Source organism: Amblyomma mixtum, chromosome 3 (genome assembly GCF_055824585.1).
Source record: "Amblyomma mixtum isolate Tamu chromosome 3, ASM5582458v1, whole genome shotgun sequence".
NCBI classification, from domain to species: Eukaryota; Metazoa; Arthropoda; class Arachnida; order Ixodida; family Ixodidae; genus Amblyomma; species Amblyomma mixtum.
The window spans coordinates 297,296,816-297,320,207 of record NC_143014.1 but is presented as its reverse complement, the minus strand read 5'-3'; the positions used below and the strand labels follow the sequence as shown (position 1 = coordinate 297,320,207).

The window sequence follows — 23,392 nt, the reverse complement described above, 5'->3', positions numbered from 1 at the left end:
GGAAACCCGCTTCTTTACTGAAGCCAGCAGGAAATAGATCAGCGTTGTGACTTGCGAAAGCAATAGTGAGCACCAACATTACCATCTGCTACCGGCCTGCTGCATGCAGATAAAAGGCATTCGCTGGAGCCGCGGTCGATGCCGGGGCGGTGTACCTAGGCAACATGCTGCTGATCATGAAGCAAGCAAGGAATTGTGCTAATTTGTATATATAGTGAAGTGTGCTTCAAAATAATATATACTAGTCTACCATCACCTAGAGCAGTGTGCATCAAGAGAGTCATACTAAATGTATTGTACTCTATTGTATTGGGTTTTATGGAGCATAAGACTGAGACCATAATGTGCCAAACACACGGTATGATTTCTTTCGAAAACTGGGTGTCCCCAAGAGCAGTTCTTGCTGGACAAGGACTCCGAGGAGCCCAACAAATCAAAGAAAGGCCTCAGCCTTCTGCTGCCCTTAGCCTTAGCAGAGCCCCTAAGTAATTGATTAGGCGGGCGCAACATGCTTTTCTCTCCAAGCTGTAGCCGGTGCTCCCTGATAGCATGATTTGGCCGACACGGAAGCTAGAAGGAACGCGCCTTTTAGGAGTGGATGGACCCGGCTGTGGACGGAACGGAGGAGGTAACACAGAGTTGCCTCGGCGTTAGTGCAAACCCCAGTGGAGTCTCGCGAAGCGGGGAGCATATCCTTGTTATGGCCGTCTCAGAGATCAAAACTAGTCCCAGGAACGCCGCATGTTCCTATTTCCCTTTTCTTTGTGTGTGCATTACTCGAGTGGGTTTTGAAGTCAGAAATCCAGGAAAAACGACACGGCATCCTTTCGGAAAGCTATTTGCAGCCAAGACGATGTGGACAGTCCGGTTAGTGCGTGCCAGAACGCGTCGACCAGAAAAACAGCTATTAAAGCAAAGATCTATATCTTCGACCTGGACCGCACCGCAAGCGCTCCCATCGATGTGTACATCTTCAACCGTTTCCTACAGGTGCAGTCCTCGTACAGATGCAGCCCGTCCCTGACGGTAACTCAAACCTTCACTCATCTTAGGCAGACGGCCTCTTACTCTTTAATGCACCTCTGGTTGCCCCAATGCGTTTCCCGTTGTATGCTGTCATTTGAATGGGTTGCCAGCAAACCGTATTCCATTGGGGGTTTGCAAGCAGCTAGCAAGCTGAAGACTGCCCAAGCACTTTATCGCGCATCAAGCTGGTGATTTGGAATGCCGTTTGGAGGATATTCATTCTCGGACAACCGCTGTTTCTAGCAAGATGGAAACATCGATAACGTTATAAGCTGCTCCCGTTTTCTTCAAGCACTTGATCTTCTTCGGGACTTCTCTGAACGGAAGTACTCCGGCGCTTTGGAGTTGTGATACCGGCTGTTGCCAGAGCTTAAGGCGAGTAGCGAATACTTGCTTGCCGTTCCATATCTCCCTGCTTACCGTGCGAAGGCGGACTTCTCGTGGCGCCCCATACTAATTTTAGCACATGTGTCGCCTGCTCTTCCGCTCATTTATAACTGTTTGCAGACCACTGCTTGCAAACACAGCCTATGATCGAGAATTTTGCGGATAGCTGTCCAGTGCCAGGTGACGAAAAGTGCCCGCTAAAAAGTAAAGCGAATCACGCTTGAAATCGCAACACGTCCACAAGGAAGCTATGGAAAAATACAAGGATTACCGCACTATCGGAGATGTGGAGGAGGCGCCTGTGTGGCACGCCACGAGGCATTGAGCTCTGCATCGACATGCACGTCAGTGCTTCATCTTAGCCGCGCTATCGGGTGCAGGCAAAGCTCCTTCCTGGCGAGTGACCATAGCAGGGACGGTGCAACACGGCCCTAACCTAGACACACTACACCTACCTGAGAGGTAGATCTACCGGCTCTCAACGGAACAATAACCTTTCCTGCAGGTTCAGAAACCAATGTTATGAATGACGTGGAGCCGAGAAGATGGCTTGGGCCAATGCCAGCATGGCACCGCGCCCAAACGGCGTGTGCAGTGGGCTACGAATAGACGTGCTCCACGCATCGCCGGGGGATGATCACTGTGTGGCCCACGCCACAAATGGACTTTGACAATTTGGGAACACTGCAGTAGCGCTGCCTGGCTACCAGTCGCAAGGAGCTGTTCAGATATGACTTCCACTCAGCGTCTGCCATTGGAAGCAGCATTGTGTGTGGTGGGCGGAACAGTTGCACCTATGCTAGGACCACTCTACACACACTTCTTCTTCTTTATGAATACGGTCACCACAACTTGAGTGCGCCAAAACTTCAAAGGCCTGCCAGTTTACAGCGGACTACATCCCAGCTTGTCCCAGTGACCAGGTACTTTCAAAGCTCGTTTGAAAATCCCCTCCACGACATATCACAGCGTCAACAGGAGGACCAGCCTTCGATTTGTGGCTTCTTGGAGTTTCAATGTATATGCATTGTCTATCCATCTCGTCTGCGTTTCTCCTCGACTCATCGCGCATTTATTGTGCCCAACAGGGCGAGAGTACCACTCAGACGTCCCATTCTCAAAAGAACTGTATATTTTTCATAGTTATAACGATGCCTCGTGCACGTACAACGTACATGCTTATATATCACCGAGAAAAATTGTGTTGGACCAAGTGAGACCACAATGGTCAGGACCTTGTGTCAGGAGATGCCACGGTTGCTGAGGGATTGGTGAAATGATATTTCGCTCTTGACCAAACAGTTGTTTGCTGAAGTTTCCTGTGCAGTGTCTTGATGAAATTAATTGAATGAGGATTTCTGGTGCATCTCTGCAAATGGGCATGAGACCTCACATTGGGAACTTCCTGTGTCTTTGACTGGAATATGACCAAAACACCCATAGGACGAATGCACTCTCGATGGAAATATGGAGCCGGAAATTTGAATATGGAATACGGAAAAATGGATCTTCTGAAATATAAACTCTTCCAAACGATTTTCAACCATGCAACACACATATTGTAGTTCTGTGTGTAAAAAATGTACTGCAAATGGAGGGCCACATCCAGCTGCAATCTATTTCATTTAATACCGGAGTAGATGAACTAGTTTTTGACGAATCTCCACACAAGAGCATACTGGCTCTCACAGATGAATGCTTGGAAGCCCGCTTCCTGACTCCAGCCAGCAGGAAAGAGATAAGCGTCGCGACTTCCAAAAGCAGCACCTAGCATAGCATTAGCACCTGGTTGACATTCTGCTACACACAGATAAAACTCGTTCTCTGGAGCCACGGTCGATGCTGCGGCGGTGTGCATAGGCAACATGCTCCCGATAATGAATCAAGGAAGGTTAGTTAGTTATATGGAGTTTTATGGAGCATAAGCAACAGTGGATATCATGCGCCAAACACAAGGTTAGGTGATGTGTTACATTAAGTGTATAGATGTTACATTATATTAGATTTAAAACATTGGCTTTCTTTAGAAACTTACAAACAAGCGAAAACTCGACGAGTGTTTGCTCGCCTAAAAGCAATGCGGGATGAAATGGAATGTGTTCATTGTAAAATACAGTAAAAAACTTTTTCCTAAGTTCTTCGAGATTAGAACAAGAAATTAAAATGTGATTAACTATGAGCTCCTCACCACACATTTCACATACAGGTTTGTCTTTTTTTGTTAATAAGAAGCTCTGGGTGATGTGTGTGTGACCTATGCGTAAACGACATAAAATTACTTCGATAAAACGCTGAAGCAAGGAAGGAATTGTACTTTCGCATAAACCACAGCCTCTCCTGTGCTAAAGTTGTGCACAATGACGACATTTTCCGGTATTTTTCTTAGAACTCCAACCTCCGATCACTGTGGCCAGTGAACTGCAAAAAATCTTGAAGAAGCACAATTACCGAAAACGGGCCTGCAGCCTTTGTAATCTGTCATGGAGGTGTTGGACAATGCAAAAGACACCTTCTCACAGGCCCAATTACCACACCTAATAATGCTTCTACGCCTATTAGCACTGCGAATTTCACCGAGCACCCCGCTGGCTGGCGAAGAGGTCGCGCGTAGCACGCGGCCCTCAGATAGGCTCGACCAGGCCCCTTCGTCCTGACCAGTGGGTGGCCATCTGGATTGGAATGTGGATTTGTCCCCAAGTGACTTTGCTCCTAAATGTGGTGCAAATGTGAATGCTCTAAATAATGCCATGGTTACAAAAGACACCACTGCTCCCACAGGATTGCACCAAACTATAAATGTGGGTGGCATACGCACATCCCAACATTATTACTGCAAATTGAGTTGTAAATCCCACTATAGGAGCGCCTGAACAGCAGCTAGCCGAATGAAAGGGACAGTGAATGGACAGGGATGGAGGAAATAACGGGAAGGTACAGATGCCGCCTTATGACTCGCCGTGGTCTCTCGTATGTATTCACGGCGCCTTGGTACGAAGTCGTGAGTTCGATTGGCACTGTCGGCAGAATTAGTGGGAGAGATGCAAATAACCGCTCATGAGTTTAGATCTGCATGCATCTTCTTTATGGTGGGATAACCTGCAAGCCAAATACGAGTGGAACTCGATGGTTAGAGTGATGACACAGTTCTGCAAGTCGCAGTTGTTTGGAGATGGACAGACTTCACACTCCTGTGTGTAACTGTGAAGCAGTGTAATTGCTGGCAGCTGTTTATACAGACTCAGTGGTGGAACTGGCAACTGGCTTCTTGTAGCAGCTTTTGTAGCAGAAGAAATCGCAGTTTGTAGCAGCAATTTTAAGTTTTGTAGCAGGAAAAATGGCATTTTGTAGCAGAATTCGAGCTTTTGTAGCACAAAAAAAAAAGCTTCGTACCAAAATTTCATGCCAAAAAACGTTATTTTAAATAAAGAAGCTTTGTTGTATTTCTGGAACAGGCATTTGCTCAGACGTTTTTAGCAACCACAGCCATGCAAGAGCAAGCTTCAATCCCAAATGCAGCTTAAAGTGCTTGGTTCCTTAAATATAGCCGAAAATAAACAAAACAGGAGGTTCTCCTAAAAACACTGCCGTTTTTGTTCAGAAGAGCGACATAACGAGATGCTCAACAGAACTATAAAAAATGATACCGTTCATAAAACAAACTTTCAGGTACTATTTGTTCCCTTTTCTTGATCACTCCAGCTTAGACAGTGCCGCTGCGAGCTTTTCCTGTCCATTCTTCAGAAGGGCTTGTCCACTCTCAATGACTGCAAAATGTTTAGACTTGACACCTTTTGTGAAAAGCAGCTCAGCATTGGTGATCATATTCCTGGCCAGTCTGATCTCTCCTTGTACCTTCTCTTCATTCTGACCTCTCTTCTGGGTGTCTTTGTCCTGTACATCACAGTCTTGTTTCGCTTGTTTTGCATGGGTCTCTTCTCCTGCATCCGCCTCCAACCGTTGCAGCTGACGCTTCCCCGACCCTTTCACCGCTCTGATTAATCCTTGTGTCACAGGAATGGCAGCTGGATTTTCTGCCCGATATAAGTTAGTCATAAGTTTTGTTGCCTTTCAGCTTTGACAAAGACATCGAAGACGTGAAGTGTCCATTCACACAGGCAGTGCACTGACAGTGGTCCCTTTGCTCACCTTCGGTTGTGTTCGGTTGCAAAGCAGCGATGGCGATGTGGCTGCCGGCAGATGCATTGCCGGAAGTGTTGCCGGCAGACATCAGTTTTGGTTTCACGGAAATGAGTTTCGGTTTCGTTCTCGGCAGAGTTATTGGAGTTATTCAGAGATATTTCGGCGCAGGCGTGGCGCAAAAGTAGGCAAAAAAACGATTTTGTAGCAGCATGTAGCAGGATTTCCCATTTGGCGCAGTTTGGCGCAATTGGCGCAGCAGTTCCACCACTGCAGACTGTCTCGCACAACTTGAGCCGTGCTGTTCGCACTAATACGCCACCTCGTACTAATGTCCACATTGTGCAGAATATGTGGCTCTCCCCTTACGCAGGCAATATAGAATACATTATTATTTTTGATGAGCTGTTCAGATGCGCAGCTGAATGCACACCCCTTGTCGAATGGGTTCATACCACACGGATTTGTAGGTGACCTACATTTTGAAGAATCAGGACGCAGAAGACTGCACTGTCACTGAGCATCATATGCCTAGTAGCTATCATAGATACTCGCTTGGAAACCCGCTTCTTCACTGAAGCCAGCAGGAAATAGATCAGCGTTGTGACTTGCGAAAGCAATAGTGAGCACCAACATTACCATCTGCTACCGGCCTGCTCCACGCAGATAAAAGGCATTCGCTGGAGCCGCGCTCGATGCCGGGGCGGTGTACCTAGGCAACATGCTCCCGATCATGAAGCAAGCATGGAATTGTGCTAATTTGTATATAGTGAAGTGCGCTTCAAAATAATATATACTAGTCTACCATCACCTAGAGCAGTGTGCATCAAGAGAGTCATACTAAATGTATTGTACTCTATTGTATTGGGTTTTATGGAGCACAAGACTGAGACCATAATGTGCCAAACACACGGTATGATTTCTTTCGAAAACTGGGTGTCCCCAAGAGCAGTTCTTGCTGGACAAGGACTCCGAGGAGCCCAACAAATCAAATAAAGGCCTCAGCCTTCTGCTGCCCTCAGCCTTAGCAAAGCCCCTAAGTAATTGATTAGGCGGGCGCAACATGCTTTTCTCTCCAAGCTGTAGCCGGTGCTCCCTGATAGCATGATTTGGCCGACACGGAAGCTAGAAGGAACGCGCCTTTTAGGAGTAGATGGACCCGGCTGTGGACGGAACGGAGGAGGTAACACAGAGTTGCCTCGGCGTTAGTGCAAACCCCAGTGGAGTCTCGCGAAGCGGGGAGCATATCCTTGTTATGGCCGTCTCAGAGATCAAAACTAGTCCCAGGAACGCCGCATGTTCCTATTTCCCTTTTCTTTGTGCGTGCATTACTCGAGTGGGTCTTGAAGTCAGAAATCCAGGCAAAACGACACGGCATCCTTTCGGAAAGCTATTTGCCGCCAACACGATGTGGACAGTCCGGTTAGTGCGTGCCAGAACGCGTCGACCAGAAGGCTGTTTGTATTAAGCCAAAGATCTATATCTTCGACCTGGACCGCACCGCAAGCGCTCCCATCGATGTGTACATTTTCAACCCTGTTTCCTACAGGTGCAGTCCTCGTACAGATGCAGCCCGTCCCTGACGGTAACTCAAAACTTCACTCATCTAGGCAGACGGCCTCTTACTCTTTAATGCACCTCTGGTTGCTCCAATGCGTATCCCGTTGTATGCTGTCATTTGAATGGGTTGCCAGCAAACCGTATTCCATTGGGGGTTTGCAAGCAGCTAGCAAGCTGAAGACAGCCCAAGCACTTTATCGCGCATCAAGCTGGAGATTTGGAATGCCGTTTCGAGGATATTCTCGGACAACCGCTGTTTCTAGCAAGATGGAAACATCGATAACGTTATAAGCTGCTCCCGTTTTCTTCAAGCACTTGATCTTCTTCGGGACTTCTCTGAACGGAAGTACTCCGGCGCTTTGGAGTTGTGATACCGGCTGTTGCCAGAGCTTAAGGCGAGTAGCGAATACTTGCTTGCCGTTCCATATCTCCCTGCTTACCGTGCGAAGGCGGACTTCTCGTGGCGCCCCATACTAATTTTAGCACATGTGTCGCCTGCTCTTCCGCTCATTTATAACTGTTTGCAGACCACTGCTTGCAAACACAGCCTATGATCAAGAATTTTGCGGGTAGCTGTCCAGTGCCGGGTGACGAAAAGTGCCCGCTAAAAAGTAAAGCGAATCACGCTTGAAATCGCAACACGTCCACAAGGAAGCTATGGAAAAATACAAGGATTACCGCACTATCAGAGATGTGGAGGAGGCGCCTGTGTGGCACGCCACGAGGCATTGAGCTCTGCATCGACATGCACATCAGTGCTTCATCTTAGCCGCGCTATCGGGTGCAGGCAAAGCTCCTTCCTAGCGAGTGACCATAGCAGGGACGGTGCAACACGGCCCTAACCTAGACACACTAAACCTACCTGAGAGTTAGATCTACCGGCTCTCAACGGAACAATAACCTTTCCTGCAGGTTCAGAAACCAATGTTATGAATGACGTGGAGCCGAGAAGATGGCTTGGGCCAATGCCAGCATGGCGCCGCGCCCAAACGGCGTGTGCAGTGGGCTACGAATAGACGTGCTCCACGCATCGCCGGGGGATGATCACTGTGTGGCCCACGCCACAAATGGACTTTGACAATTTGGGAACACTGCAGTAGCGCTGCCTGGCTACCAGTCGCAAGGAGCTGTTCGGACATGACTTCCACTCAGCGTCTGCCATTGGAAGCAGCATGTGTGTGTGGTGGGCGGAACAGTTGCACCTATGCTAGGACCACTCTACACACACTTCCTCTTCTTTATGAATACGGTCACCACAACTTGAGTGCGCCAAAACTTCAAAGGCCTGCCAGTTTACAGCGGACTACATCCCAGCTTGTCACAGTGACCAGGTACTTTCAAAGCTGGTTTGAAAATCCCTTCCACGACATATCACAGCGTCAACAGGAGGACCAGCCTTCGATTTGCGGCTTCTTGGAGTTTCAATGTATATGCATTGTCTATCCATCTCGTCTGCGTTTCTCCTCGACTCATCGCGCATTTATTGTGCCCAACAGGGCGAGAGTACCACTCAGACGTCCCATTCACAAAAGAACTGTATATTTTTCATAGTTATAACGATGCCTCGTGCACGTACAACCTACATGCACATATATCACCGAGAAAAATTGTGTTGGACCAAGTGAGACCACAGTGGTCAGGACCTTGTGCCAGGAGATGCCACGGTTGCTGAGGGATTGGTGAAATGATATTTCGCTCTTGACCAAACAGTTGTTTGCTGATGTTTCCTGTGCAGTGTCTTGGTGAAATTAATTGAATGAGGATTTCTGGTGCATCTCTGCAAATGGGCATGAGACCTCACATTGGGAACTTCCTGTGTCTTTGACTCGAATATGACCAAAACACCCATAGGACGAATGCACTCTCGATGGAAATATGGAGACGGAAATTTGAATATGGAATACGGAAAAATGGATCTTCTCAAATACAGTGGAACCTCGATTATACGACGTTCAGGGGACCGGGCGAAACCGTCGTATAATCCGGGTGTCGTATAATCGAAAATCAAAGAATGCGGCCAGTGGCGCTCGGCCTTGCGCCGAAAACTGTTGACCGGCTTCAAGCCCGCGGCAAGTACGCCAATCAGATTAAAAAAGACAAACCCAGCATTTGTTTGAAACAGATTTGCAAAAAAAATCTTTATTACCGTTTAAAAAAAATCGGTAATTTTTTTTTTGCACCTTTGCCCAACCTCGGCGCATCAACTTTCTTCAAGGGCTGCCACTTCCGGCAGTAGGTCGCCAACATCGTCGCGCGCGCAAGCAAAGCGCCGGATGTTGTCGACGCTCTGCAACACGTCCGCGTAACTAGGAATGGGAGCGCAAACCTCTATATCGTTGTCCACTTCCTCTTCGTCGGAAGTTTTATCGTCGGGGCACATGGCATCCATTACTTCCATTACAAAAAGCACCGTGGACGCTGCTGTCCTCGCTTCGGCAAGAGTGGCCTCGCCCGCTTATCTGTTTTTTCATCAGCGTCTTATCTTTTCTCTTTATCTTTCCTCTGATCTTTTAACTCTCCTCTATCTGCACTTGGCAGCGGTGGTGGCTTGGCTCGAGCCAGTAGACGGGCCCGTGCACTTTCCTTTTCATCCTTCTCTCACTCGCAACAACGCGCAGGCCGGGCCTCCTCGGGACTCCGACTGCACAGGCTCGACGAAAAAGAGAGCAAGTGCACTTGGCGGCCTCGGCAACGCTCTTTTCCGCGCAAAAAAGGGGGTGCTTAGATTCGCATGCAGTTTTTTTTTTTTTCAGAAATTTTTTTCCGAAAATGGGGGGGGGTGCTTAGAATCGCGAAAATACGGTACATCCGGGCCTTCGTTTCCTGACGACCTTTTTTGACGGACGGTACGAGCCAGCCGTCGTACGAAGCGGGGTCCTTCTAAAATTTGCGTCGTATAACCGAGGTTTTTAATGCATTGTCTCTATGGGGGTTTTGCGGGGTTTTGCATATATATCACTGAGAAAAATTGTGTTGGACCAAGTGAGACCACAGTGGTCAGGACCTTGTGCCAGGAGATGCCACGGTTGCTGAGGTATTGGTGAAATGATATTTCGCTCTTGACCAAACAGTTGTTTGCTGATGTTTCCTGTGCAGTGTCTTGATGAAATTAATTGAATGAGGATTTCTGGTGCATCTCTGCAAATGGGCATGAGACCTCACAATGGGAACTTCCTGTGTCTTTGACTGGAATATGACCAAAACACCCATAGGACGAATGCACTCTCGATGGAAATATGGAGATGGAAATTTGAATATGGAATACGGAAAAATGGATCTTCTCAAATATAAACTCTTCCAAACGATTTTCAACCATGCAACACACATATTGTAGTTCTGTGATTAAAAAATGTACTGCAAATGGAGGGCCACATCCAGCCGCAATCCATTTCATTTAATACCGGAGTAGATGAACTAGTTTTTGACGAATCTCCACACAAGAGCATACTGGCTCTCACAGATGAATGCTTGGAAGCCCGCTTCCTGACTCCAGCCAGCAGGAAAGAGATAAGCGCCGCGACTTCCAAAAGCAGCACCTAGCATAGCATTAGCACCTGGTTGACATTCTGCTACACACAGATAAAACTCGTTCTCTGGAGCCACGGTCGATGCTGCGGCGGTGTGCATAGGCAACATGCTCCCGATAATGAATCAAGGAGGGTTAGTTAGTTATATGGAGTTTTATGGAGCATAAGCAACAGTGGATATCATGCGCCAAACACAAGGTTAGGTGATGTGTTACATTAAGTGTATAGATGTTACATTATATTAGATTTAAAACATTGGCTTTCTTTAGAAACTTACAAACAAGCGAAAACTCGACGAGTGTTTGCTCGCCTAAAAGCAATGCGGGATGAAATGGAATGTGTTCATTGTAAAATACAGTACAAAACTTTTTCCTAAGTTCTTCGAGATTAGAACAAGAAATTAAAATGTGATTAACTATGAGCTCCTCACCACACATTTCACATACAGGTTTGTCTTTTTTTGTTAATAAGAAGCTCTGGGTGATGTGTGTGTGACCTATGCGTAAACGACATAAAATTACTTCGATAAAACGCTGAAGCAAGAAAGGAATTGTATTTTCGCGTAAACCACAGCCTCTCCTGTGCTAAAGTTGTGCACAATGACGACATTTTCCGGTATTTTTCTTGGACAATGCAAGAGACACCTTCTCACAGGCCCATTTAGCACACCTAATAATGCTTCTACGCCTATTAGCACTGCCAATTTCTCCGAGCACCCCGCTGGCTGGCGAAGAGGTCGCGCGTAGCGCGCGGCCCTCAGATAGGCTCGACCAGGCCCCTTCGTCCTGACCAGTGGGTGGCCATCTGGATGGGAATGTGGATTTGTCCCCAAGTGACTTTGCTCCTAAATGTGGTGCAAATGTGAATGCTCTAAATAATGCCATGGTTACAAAAGACACAACTGCTCCCACAGGATTGCACCAAACTATAAATGTGGGTGGCAAATGCCACATCCCAACATTATTACTGCAAATTGAGTTGTAAATCCCACTATAGGAGCGCCTGAACAGCAGCTAACCGAATGAAAGGGACAGTGAATAAACAGGGATGGAGGAAATAACGGGAAGGTACAGATGCCGCCTTATGACTCACCGTGGTCTCTCGTATGTATTCACGGCGCCTTGGTACGAAGTCGTGAGTTCGATTGGCAGTGTCGGCAGAATTAGTGAGAGAGATGCAAATAACCGCTCATGAGTTGAGATCTGCATGCATCTTCTTTATGGTGGGATAACCTGAAAGCCAAATACGAGTGGAACTCGATGGTTAGTGATGACACAGTTCTGCAAGTCGCAGTTGTTTGGAGATGGACAGACTTCACACTCCTGTGTGTAACTGTGAAGCAGCGTAATTGCTTGCAGGTGTTTATACAGACTGTCTCGCACAACTTGAGCCGTGCTGTTCGCACTAATACGCCACCTCGTACTAATGTCCACATTATGCAGAATATGTGGCTCTCCCCTTACAGAGGCAATATAGAATACATTATTATTTTTGATGAGCTGTTCAGATGCGCAGCTGAATGCACACCCCTTGTCGAATTGGTTCATACCACACGGATTTGTAGGTGACCTACATTTTGAAGAATCAGGACGCAGAAGACTGCACTGTCACTGAGCATCATATGCCTAGTAGCTATCATAGATGCTCCCTTGGAAACCCGCTTCTTTACTGAAGCCAGCAGGAAATAGATCAGCGTTGTGACTTGCGAAAGCAATAGTGAGCACCAACATTACCATCTGCTACCGGCCTGCTGCATGCAGATAAAAGGCATTCGCTGGAGCCGCGGTCGATGCCGGGGCGGTGTACCTAGGCAACATGCTCCCGATCATGAAGCAAGCAAGGAATTGTGCTAATTTGTATATATAGTGAAGTGCGCTTCAAAATAATATATACTAGTCTACCATCACCTAGAGCAGTGTGCATCAAGACAGTCATACTAATTGTATTGTACTCTATTGTATTGGGTTTTATGGAGGATAAGCAACTCAGACCATCATGTGCCAAACACACAGTATGATTTTTTTCGAAAACTGGGTGTCCTCAGGAGCAGTTGTTGCTGGACAAGGACTCCGAGGAGCCCAACAAATCAAATAAAGGCCTCAGCCTTCTGCTCAGCCGTGAGAAAATGGATGAGGTGCATCAAGAAATGCGTCAAAGCACAAGGTAAGGATTTTTAGTTGACACTTTTTTCTGATATCATAATTTGTTTAGTGATCTTTAACAAACTAAATACAGATGAATAGCTGCTCTTCTCTCAACGATAGTACACCAAGCCTAGCAGTGCTTAGACACTCAGGCGCTTTGGAGTTATGATACCGGCTGTGGCCGGAGATGAAGGCGAGTGGTGCATAGGTGCTTGCCCTTCCATATCTCCCTGCTAGCAATGCGCCAGTGAACTGCTCACAGCGCCCCATACTAATTTTCCCATATGAGTCTCCTGCTCTTCCGCTCAACAGACTGTTTGCAGACCAGTGTATGCGAACACAGCCTATGAACGAGAATTTTGCAGAGAAAAATATAACTTTCCAGTGCCGGGCGAGGAGAAGTACCGCTAGAAAGTACAGGGAATCACATTTGAAATCGCAGCACGTGCGCAAGCTACGGAAAAATGCAAGGAATACCCCCTATCAAAGATATGGACGAGGCAGCTGAGAGGTATGCCAGTAGGCACTGAGCTCTCCTGAAGCACTCGGCTCTGAGTCGACGTGTACGTCACCGATTCATCCTAGCGGTGCTATCAGGTCAATCTGTATCAAATGCTGTGCGACGAGGGCGGTGCAGAGGAAGGAGCCCTAATGTACCAGCCTTAATTAGCACTGACAACGCTGTGGCAGACACGCGGCACTGCAGAAATAGGCGCATCGTTCATTCGGTGAGCAAACTCTCGCGATCAACCAATAAGTGCCACCTGCCAGGATGGCAGGGTGGGCGTGCTGCCTATCCAGTCTCCAGAATGCACTCAACATTACAGATGCCAAGCCATGTATATTTGCCAATATGGCATAGCTTTCGCTCTCTAACCAGGTTCATCAGTAATTAAACTGCACCTTTTTTTTCCAGAGCTCTCCAATACGGCACCTCTTAATTTTTCTTCTCTCATTCCCTCTATCCTTTCCCTTATGGCGAGGTTCAGGGGTCCATTGAGATGTGAGAAAAAACCAATTTTCAGGCGTCATCACATTAGCGACAGCATGACGTTTTGATTTGTCTGCAGAGCCCGCGATGCATGTCCGTAACGGCAGTTTGTTTTGGTACGGTGGCAATAAAGACGCTGTATCGAGGCGATGGCAGCAACATCAACTTAGCAACAGGCAGAACAGTAGCTCCCCCCAAGACGTCCGTGTTCAATAAGGTGATCATGGCTCAGCACCAGGAGGAGACGCCCTCGAGAAATCGTGGACATAATACCTGAAAAGCGCCACAGGCAAGGCAGCAGCTGGATGAAGGCGAAGGAGGCGGAGCTGATATCTCTATACGAAAAGTTTCCCGTCCTCTGGCTTAGCAGCGACCCTAACTACTGCAACCAACATGTTCTCGCATTTATTAAGCATGAAATGCTTTTAGCTCCCGTTGTCGGCAGTGTGGTGACGTCATGCCGAGGCCGAGAGCCAACATCTGGGCACTGAATTCCACTCATCCGGGAGCTGAAACGAGAGCATCCGGGCACCGTACGAGATTTAACGACTCTCTATAAGAGAGAAGGCCGCTTAGAGCAAGTGGGGAGCTCCAGGGCGAGAAGGGTTTTGGGCAGAAAAACTGCTTCCGCGCCGTCCCCAAGGATGGCGCAGCGGTCCCACACTCACGCATGTGAAAGACCGGCCGCTGGACCTTCAGCTCGTGACGTTTTCCCTTTGGCAGGCAGATGTATACACGCTCACAGAGTATTCGAACGTGCTGCATATATATTCTTGTCAGGCCTGCGTCTCGTCGTGTCCGTGTACGCTTCTGCATCGTCCTGCATTTCAATGCCGCCACCGTCACAGCTGCTTAAGCCGAGCAATGAAGCCTGACAGAAACCGGATACAGCTGAGGAGGCAGGGCGAAAGACACAGGAAACGATTGCATCCACATGGGCCAGTGCACAGTATGTGTGGTGTGTTGTGGTGTGGTATGTTGAACACTAGACCCATTTCAAGATTTTTACTAGTAACATCTACAACCGATGTGTTATGCCCGTAAACATTTCATGCTTACTCTACTTTCGGTTACGGGAGAGGCAGTTTTTTTTTTAGTCTTCTCCATTTTCAGAGAAGAGGAGACTTCAACAGGCCAAGCTGCACTAAGCTGGTGGACGCAGTTTGTGCACGCCTGCCTTGGCATGAAATTACTAACTGATGCGGCACTAGATATGAAGGACGTTAGGGGCCATCAGCAAGCCTGTACCATAGCTCTAGCTTCGAAGAAGCGCTCACTCAAGACTCCCGGGTCAAAGCCTCTCACGCCCAGGAACGGAGCAGTGAGGGAGCACGTGATAGTCTATGGTACGGCAACATCGTGATAGTCCGATCGTCGGATTCACGGAGAGCCTGATGAACAATTTGCGTATACCGTATTTTCCAGTATATAAGACGCGGCTTTTTTTCAAAAATCTTGCTGGGGCGTCCTATACAAGGGTGCGTCTTATATGCGACTTTTTCTGTTTTTTTTTTGCGAGTTCAGAAATTACTCAGGTCCATGTTCAAGCTTTTTTCACCGAAAAAACATCACTACCAATAACGCGGTTTTAACACGGTTAATACTTCAATACGGGGACCACCGAGAGCAACTTTATTATTAAACGGTGGGGATGAGGACTTCCGGAATCATGAACCCGCGACCGTTTCGCAGGCCCCAAGCAAAAGTAACGTGAAATGCCAATAGATGGTGACAATCACGTTTCTCGCCATTGTCAAGACAAGCCGGCGTTTCTTTCAGTCACCCTTTGCAACTTTGTTTGCTCCATGTACGTAGTACGTACGTAGTGCGAAGAAAATGTTTCAGCTGGGTCGCCTCCAGAAATGGGCATGCTTTTTGATAGCACATCTTAAGATCAAGACTTAGAAGGTTTTAAGTTAATATAAAATGTTCTTATGGACATAAGGAGAGTTCCTTCGTTCTTTTTTTCTTTTTTTGCTAAAACGTGGGTGGGTATGGCGTGAGTGTTGCCTTTTTCGATCACTTAGCGGTGCTTAAGAACTTCACAGGTAACGTGCATTTTGCAATGGTCGCACAAGCATGTTTAATTAAGCCTCACTAGCCTAACTGGGTAAATTGGGATGCGTCTTATACACGGGTGCATCTTATATGCCAACTTTTTCAATGACAGCCTGCATATAGGGGGGTGCGTCTTATACACCGGAAAATACGGTATGTATTTGCCTCTCTAAATTATTAGTACACTGCTGTTCCAAGATACTTCTACGGTAGCCTCTGTTACGTGTTGCGTAACATGCGGTGCATTGTTTTAGAGAACACTGCATGTGTTTTTACGAGTGCTATTTCAAGTGGCAGGCAGGCGGTAGGCTTTGCCACAATACACGGCTGAGTAAAAAAAACACTCCTCTATTATAAGTCCTGCAGCAGCTGCTGTATGGCATTATGTGGTCAAAAAATGCTACCTTCTTTTGTGTAGCTACCTTTGCGACATGATCCTCTCCTAACATCCATGCCACTACTTGCTGTGGGCCAAAGAGCCTTCGGTTTGTGGATTCTTGGAGTTTCTATGTGCATTGTCTATGTGCATTGTCACGCCCCCCAAAAAGGGGCATGAGTACCACTCAGCCGTTCTGTTCAAGAAAGAACTATACATTTTTCACAGATATAACGATGCACGGTGCGCGTACAATAACCAACATGCACAAATATAGCCGAGGAAAATCATGCTGCACCAAAGAGAGACCACGGCGGTCAGGCCCTTGTGGCAGGAGATGTGCTGAGTGATTGGTGAAATATTTACCTTGGGTGGCAAACGCCGTATCCCAACATTATCACTGCAAATTAAGTAGTTGTATCCGACTACAGGAGTGCCTTAACCACAGCTAGCGGAATGAAACGGGCAGTGAGTGGACAGGGATAGGAAAAATAAGGGGAAGGTACAGCCAGCAAGGACAGGGGATGGTCTTCCAAGAGTGCAGTTATGCGCCTTCTCTATGTGAAACGCCAGTGCCCTCCGTTCCTTTTCTCCTGGAAGGAGTTTAATCAGCCTCTCACTGCAAGCTGATTGCGATGACTGGATTCCAGCTCTAATTAAGAACGAAACATTAGAAAGATTGTATCTGCACTTCGACATTTTGAGCCTTGAGCCGTGGAGGCAGTTCTTCAGCACCCTTTCGACAAAGTGCTGCCTAAAAACCATCGCCATTAAATGCTTCCTTTCAAGAAAGAACTCTATTTTTATGGTTATAACGATGCCCTGTGCACATACAATACCAACATGCGCAAATATAACTGAGAAAAATTGTGCTGGGCCGAACAAAGACCACGGTGGTCAGGCCCTAGTACCAGGAGATGCCATGGCTGCTGAGAGATTGGTGAAATGATATTTAATTTGGGTGGAAAACGCCACATCCCAACATTATTACTGGAAATTAAGTAGTTGTATCCGACTATAGGAGTGCCTTAAGAGCAGCTAGCGGAATAAAAGGGGCAGTGAGTAGACAGGGATGGGGAATAAGGGGAAGGTACAGCCAGCAAGGACAGGGGATGGTGGGGAATAATGGGAAGGTACAGCCAGCAAGGACAGGGGATTGTCTTCCAAGAGGGCAGTTATGGGCCTTCTCTCTGCAAAACACCAGTGCCCTCCGTTCCTTTTCTCCTTGCGAGTTTCTTCAACCTCTCACCGGAAACTGATTGCGATGACTGGATTCCAGCTCTAATTAAGAACGAAACATTAGAAAGATTGTCTCTGCACTTCGAAATTTGCAGCCTTGAGCAGTGGAGGCAGTTCTTCAGCACCCTTTCCACAAACCGCCGCCTAAAAACCGTCACCATTAAATGCTTTCCGTTCAAGAAAGAACTGTATATTTTGTATGGTTTTAACGATGCCCTGTGCACGTAGAATACTGACATGCGCAAATATAACCGAGAAATGACAACAAATATATAAACGACATATTCAACATAAGCAAAGAGATAAAATATATTACTTATGCTGATGACACCAGTTTATCCTGCTGCTCCTCTGATCTCTGATATGAAACAACTGACAGACACCGCGAACACAGAACTGGATATCTTGAGGGAATGGTCTTCCGTGAATTCATTATCAGTAAACCGAGAGAAAACAAAGGCAATAATATTTCATTTGAAGGGCAAGGTAGTATCGAATCCACCACCAATCCTTTTTAGCAGCACACAACTACAATACGTTGAGGCATTCACCTCCCTTGGCATAGATTTTGCTCTCACAATGTCATGTAATACCCACATTAGCAAGATATGCATCACCCTGTCAAAATTCATAGGTATCATCACTCATAATAAACATATTTTGCCCATGAAAATAAAGCTCGACCTTTATTATGCTTTTTTTTCTCATATATGCGCTATTGTTACTTGGTATGAGGAAATACTACTGTGTCAAATATACAAAAACTTCTTATTCTACTGAAAAAAATGCTACAGATCATTTCAAATGCTTCCTATGATGCCCTGACTCACTCCATAAGAAAAGTATAAAATTATTCTGGTTAATAAGCTATTTGAGTACAGGATTGCCTACTTTTATAAAAAAATTCACGACACGAAATGACCCTTTTTTGAGCCGCATTGTTCCTCTTGGATGATATGCCACACCCTATGCAACTATAGACCATGGAATGTTTGCAATACCCAGATGCAGAACTACGGTTCTGCGACGTTAAAATATATTCTACTGAAATGTTAAACAGCCCTCTCTATAGCAATCTAACAAAAATGACTTCTTCTGCACTTAGGGAACTGTTCATTGACTAGGTTGTATTTTGTTATTGTGTTCAAATGTTTTACCTGTCAGGGCCTGAAAGCCACTGCATTCGGTGTGAGCACGTAGTAAGTAGGCTGTTGTACGTGTGGCGTCGTCACCTGTTCACCCTTTAGACTGGGGTGTATTTCATTGAAGTGATAGCTTCCCTCTGCTAGGTAAAGCCAGGTATCGCAGTGTGTGCAACATCATGAGCATGACTGGCAGGAGGCAATTTCTCTTTTTTTCCCCCTTTCTCTAACAATGTATAAAGACTCTCTTTTGTAACTGCCACTGCTAATCCTGCCGACTTCTACTGGTGACGAAGCTTGTCAAGCGGTCATTGCAAACTGCTTTTTTTCGTCACCCATGGTTTTTGTATGACAAAAGCTGAAATAAACTTGACTTCAGTTGAAATATTAGGCCGTAATGTAAAATGTTATTCGTCTAAAACAGACTTGTAACTTCGTAATGTAATTGTATATATTTATGACCTCAGGCTGGTAACACAAAAAGACAAATATTCCACTAAGAGTGAAATACACAAAAATTTGCTAGTCTTACTGCCTAAGGCAATTTAAAATTTCGGTAGTTTGGCTGACAAATAACTCAAGCAACAAAAAAATGTTGGCTGCCTCATAGAAAGCAGTTAATTTTTGAGATGTTACAAAAGACTTCTCTATAAGTGCACTGATCTTTGAATGTTCAGAAGTCCAAGCACATCTATGAACATCAATATTCTTCTGAATGATGAACATTAAAGAAGTAAATGCCCAATTATAATCCACACAAAAAAATTGGAAAATGAGAAAAAAAATCTATTGACAGTGGCTCTGAAACTTAAGAAAATGCGAACATCATGAAAGAAAAAAAATGGCTGATAGGTATCTTCTGGACAGAAATGTTTCGATTAAAGTTGCTAAAGGTTGAGCCTAAAAGTAGAGTTGCAAACAGATAATGTTTTCAACTACAAAAGAAAGCTCTCGCTAACCAATGTTCATGTGTCACCGCAAAACTGCTCCTCAATGTTGAAACATGCGTACAGGCATCCAACACGCACTGAAGAGCAGTAAAATTCATCGTGGACTGGTAAGTCCTGGAATGAAAATACCAGTAAATCACAATGGTATCACATCAGTATAAATGCTGTCATAGGAGTTCAACGGCATTGGACGAGGCTTCTCTGAACTTGCGACCGCTTTTATGGGCCATTAGATTTATTTCGAGATTGTTTGCTTAAGGTTAGTATCTATACATCCTTATTACCGTGGTCTGAATTCGCACTGTCGCTGCTGTGGAAGAGAGCCCAAAAACATTGTTGCATCTCGTAACTTATCTGCTTCATCGCATAGTTCCATTGGCCTTATTGTAGTGCAACAAGTTGGGCCCCGTCATTTTAGCAGGCAGAACGAATTTACAGAGATGGCGGTACCATATCTTATCCGCATAATGTAGGCAGACGGCAAATATAGCTGAAATTACTGCAGGCAGACACCTCTACTGAATCTTGCGCACAGAAAAATTGTACACCAGTAGCAGGTAGAAAACAATATTCACCAGGCGGTTGATGTTTCAGGCTGGTTTTTTAAACGAATTCATAGTGAAAACTAAAACAGACTACCTGACATCATCCTAATGCTCAATGCTACTACTAGTACTAAAAGAAATGATCGCGATGGCGATAAAAACGACAAAAAACAGTGAAGTTGCACACCACGCTTTCCGGTCCCGCACCAAAATCCACCACATCATAGCACAGTTTTAAGTTACTTCTAGACTGAAAGTTGACTTCTTGGACCACATAACTGATAGTGTAGCAAGTCAGAAAGTTTATTGGTCACATTGAAATTGCGCGCAATATAAATGGGTCATCGGTGACTCCATGCCGCGCGTGTTAAAGCTTAGCTGTCCATCTGTTCTCGTCCAATTTGGTCAGGTGCTCTTCAAACAATATTTTACACTGCTTCTGGTGCTTCGGGCGATACCCAGCCCATGTGCCCCTCTAATGCCTCATTTATAGCTTTGCCGTGAGCGCCTAATGTAATTCTCCCGACAGCTCTCTGGTTTAATTTTAGGTTGTGGCTAAAGGTACAGTTAAGATTGGAGAACACGGGCCTGGGAAGAATTACTTCGAGACGTGAGTAATCGTGAAGCAAAAATGCGGCGAGGGCTGGCGACGGCTGCAGCAGCGGCAGCAAGCGGCCAAGTCTGTCCTCGGGTCACCAGACGATGGAGGGGTGCTGTGCAAGGTCAAGCTGTTGCTGTTAACTGAAAGATGGCTGTGTCCTCGACAGAGGTCTCGTGTTTTGGACATACGGCGGGGGAGTACGAGGACGTTCTTTCACCTGCTGGGAGACTGCGGAAAATTCATTTCCTACAGAGGCAACAGAATACTTGCCCCAGTGGTCAAATTGACACAGCAGTATTTGATGATTCAGCCTCTACCCCTTCCTATCGACCGAGCTTCGAGAGAGCGGGACAGCCCAGCACCACCCCAGGCCGTGGGTGGTATCACCAGTGTCCACATCTTCCCATCTGATTGGACATCGTTCTCCGAACCACGCAGCCCTCAGAGGGGCTCGATCAGGCCCCTTCGTCCAGACCAGTGGGTGGCCTTTCTGACTGGAATGTGGATTTATCCCCAAGTTACTTTGCAGTCCAAAAAAGGCAGAAAACAGTACCCTCTGTTTTATGCCATTTGAATATATGTTTCATTGTGCTTCTATACCACCGACCATACTTGCAGGGTCGAACAATAGTTTAGATATTCCTTAAAGGCCAAGAGATAACGGGAGCTGTATTTGAGCAGAATGCTTCCTCCTGCGGACACTGGTGCACTAGTTCTGCGTAGGACTGATATTTCACGTGGTTATTCAGTCGCCTAGCAGTGGAAGCGTGGTGAAATGTGCACGCTCATGTTTGATCAATATGAGTTACATGCGGTTTCTGCAGGCGTCCACATCACAGAAATAAATAGGTTTTTGGTAAAGTGGTTTATGAGGAAAGGAAATGGCGCAGTATCTGTCTCATATATCTTGGTGCACACCTGAACCGTGCCATAAATGAATGGAGCCTCTAGAAACTGAAGAGGGCTGCCTTGGAGATATTTTCGCAGGAACAGGCAACAAGAGACATATCATGAATGATGATGCAAAATTATGTTAGCCTGAACTCGGGTTTTTCATCAAAACAGGTACGTCTTCTCAGCATCTGGGCACCTCACATACCATAATGTGATGTACCATATGACACTATTTATCCGGGTTTGTGGTTGCACTCAGCGGTCATGCATTACAAAACGTTTGTTATTGTTAACCATTCTGTACTATATTGTACTATATAGTCAAGTGCGCTTCAAATAATATATACATGTCAACCATCATCTACAGCAGTGTGCATCAAAGCAGCCAAGCGTATTGTATTGATCTGGTTTTATGGCGCATAAGCAACTCACACCGTCATGCCCCAAACCCATCTTGGATGGGTTTGGGTACCCCTGGTACAAGGGCAGTTCTCATTTATTGACCAATATGACAGTGTTCGCCATTCCTGAAATGAAAATCCTCTGCATGGCATCTTGGCACATAATAGTTGTGTTTGCAAGGAATCTTCAGCCGTAGCATCGGTGCCCTGTGTGACGAGACTGGCGTGAGGACACTCAGCAGAAAGGACACTGCTGACTAGGGAACAGATTTTGGTGGTGAAATAGGCTTTTCCCAGAAGGATTTCATCTCTTGTAAGGAAAACCTTCTTCATGCATAAATTATAGGCCCAGTGGATTAGTGAAGGCATCCGCCAAATCCATTTCATACAAGGACTCCACGATAAAGCTATCCGCAGTCAACAATTTGAAAAAGCAAGCCGTACTTGAGTTGGGCAGCTCCTCGTTGATAGTTCATCGCGAGGAAGAACAGATAAGGCAGCCGTCGCTTGGAAGCATTATGCCTCTAATGTATATACGTTTTCATTCTTGGCAGAAGGATTTATCCCGTCTAATGCACTGTTAACAAAAAAAACACCAAGGTGGGAGTAAATAGCTTGTCCTCTGACGCACAACCAAAAGGTAATTTTTACTCCATATAAATGGAGTATTTTATTTTTTTCCTTATATAAGCGAATTGTTTAGGAGTACAAGGGAATAAATTTTTTGCGACTCAGAGAAATGGAGTACAAAATTGACATCATGTTTATTTGTCCTCATTCAGGCTCATTTTAACAGCAGTGACAATGGCGGAAACGGGCAGTAGCTGCATGGGCCACCGGCCACCGAACTTGGGAAACTGCTCTGCCCTCATGTGACCCTGCGTCATGCATTGTATTCACCGTTTGCAAGCCCAGCGGCGGCTTTGGCGGCAGAAGTCATCTGCTTGTCGTCTCCTTTTGCTGTATGAGCTCGTTTGGTTGGCCATGTTCATAGATAAAGGGATCTAACATTATAATCAATTGTTGAAAACTGAAAAGGAGTCACTGGGCAGTTTTCACGGTCATGCACCATGCTATATTTGACTAAAAACCACAGCAGAAAAGTTGAAGACACCCCTGATGGTAGTTTGGAACAGCCTTGCTTGCTTTCATATTCACTTCATTACGGCTTGGCTTTTCAATATGACAGGAAAAATGTAGCCTCATCAACTCAATCAAAAGCTCAGTGTTGAAACTATGTTCTATCACAGTTCCATGTTCATGCAACACATAATCTGCTGCAACACACTCCGAGAGCCACATTGAAAAAAAAAGCCTGTGAGAATTAGGCTTAACCAGTGGCTGTAACAAGATGGCGACACTAACAAAGGAAGGTCAGGTATGGTTAGAGCACTGGAGGCTTCGAAGGAGCAAT

The 23,392-nt window shown here is 46.0% G+C and overlaps 1 protein-coding gene across 6 annotated transcripts in view; it reads right to left on the bottom strand.

Moving 5' to 3' along the window:
- The window catches only part of LOC149355318 (uncharacterized), a 224,897-nt gene that overhangs the window by 129,889 nt on the left and 71,616 nt on the right, over window positions 1–23,392 (bottom strand). Inside the window, exons 4-5 of one of the 6 annotated variants that reach the window (XR_016291486.1) lie at window positions 22,423–22,555; window positions 19,665–22,185 (exon numbers count right to left, since the gene is read on the bottom strand). The exons of 4 other annotated variants lie outside the window; for them this stretch is intronic. Coding sequence is in view for 1 of the 2 variants with exons in the window: in XM_089583759.1 (XP_089439885.1) it covers window positions 22,548–22,555 (8 nt within the window). In the remaining variant the exon portion in view is untranslated. Of the gene's footprint in view, window positions 1–19,664; window positions 22,186–22,269; window positions 22,556–23,392 lie in introns of those variants that run through there. One more of the 6 variants, XM_089583759.1, reaches the window with a different exon arrangement.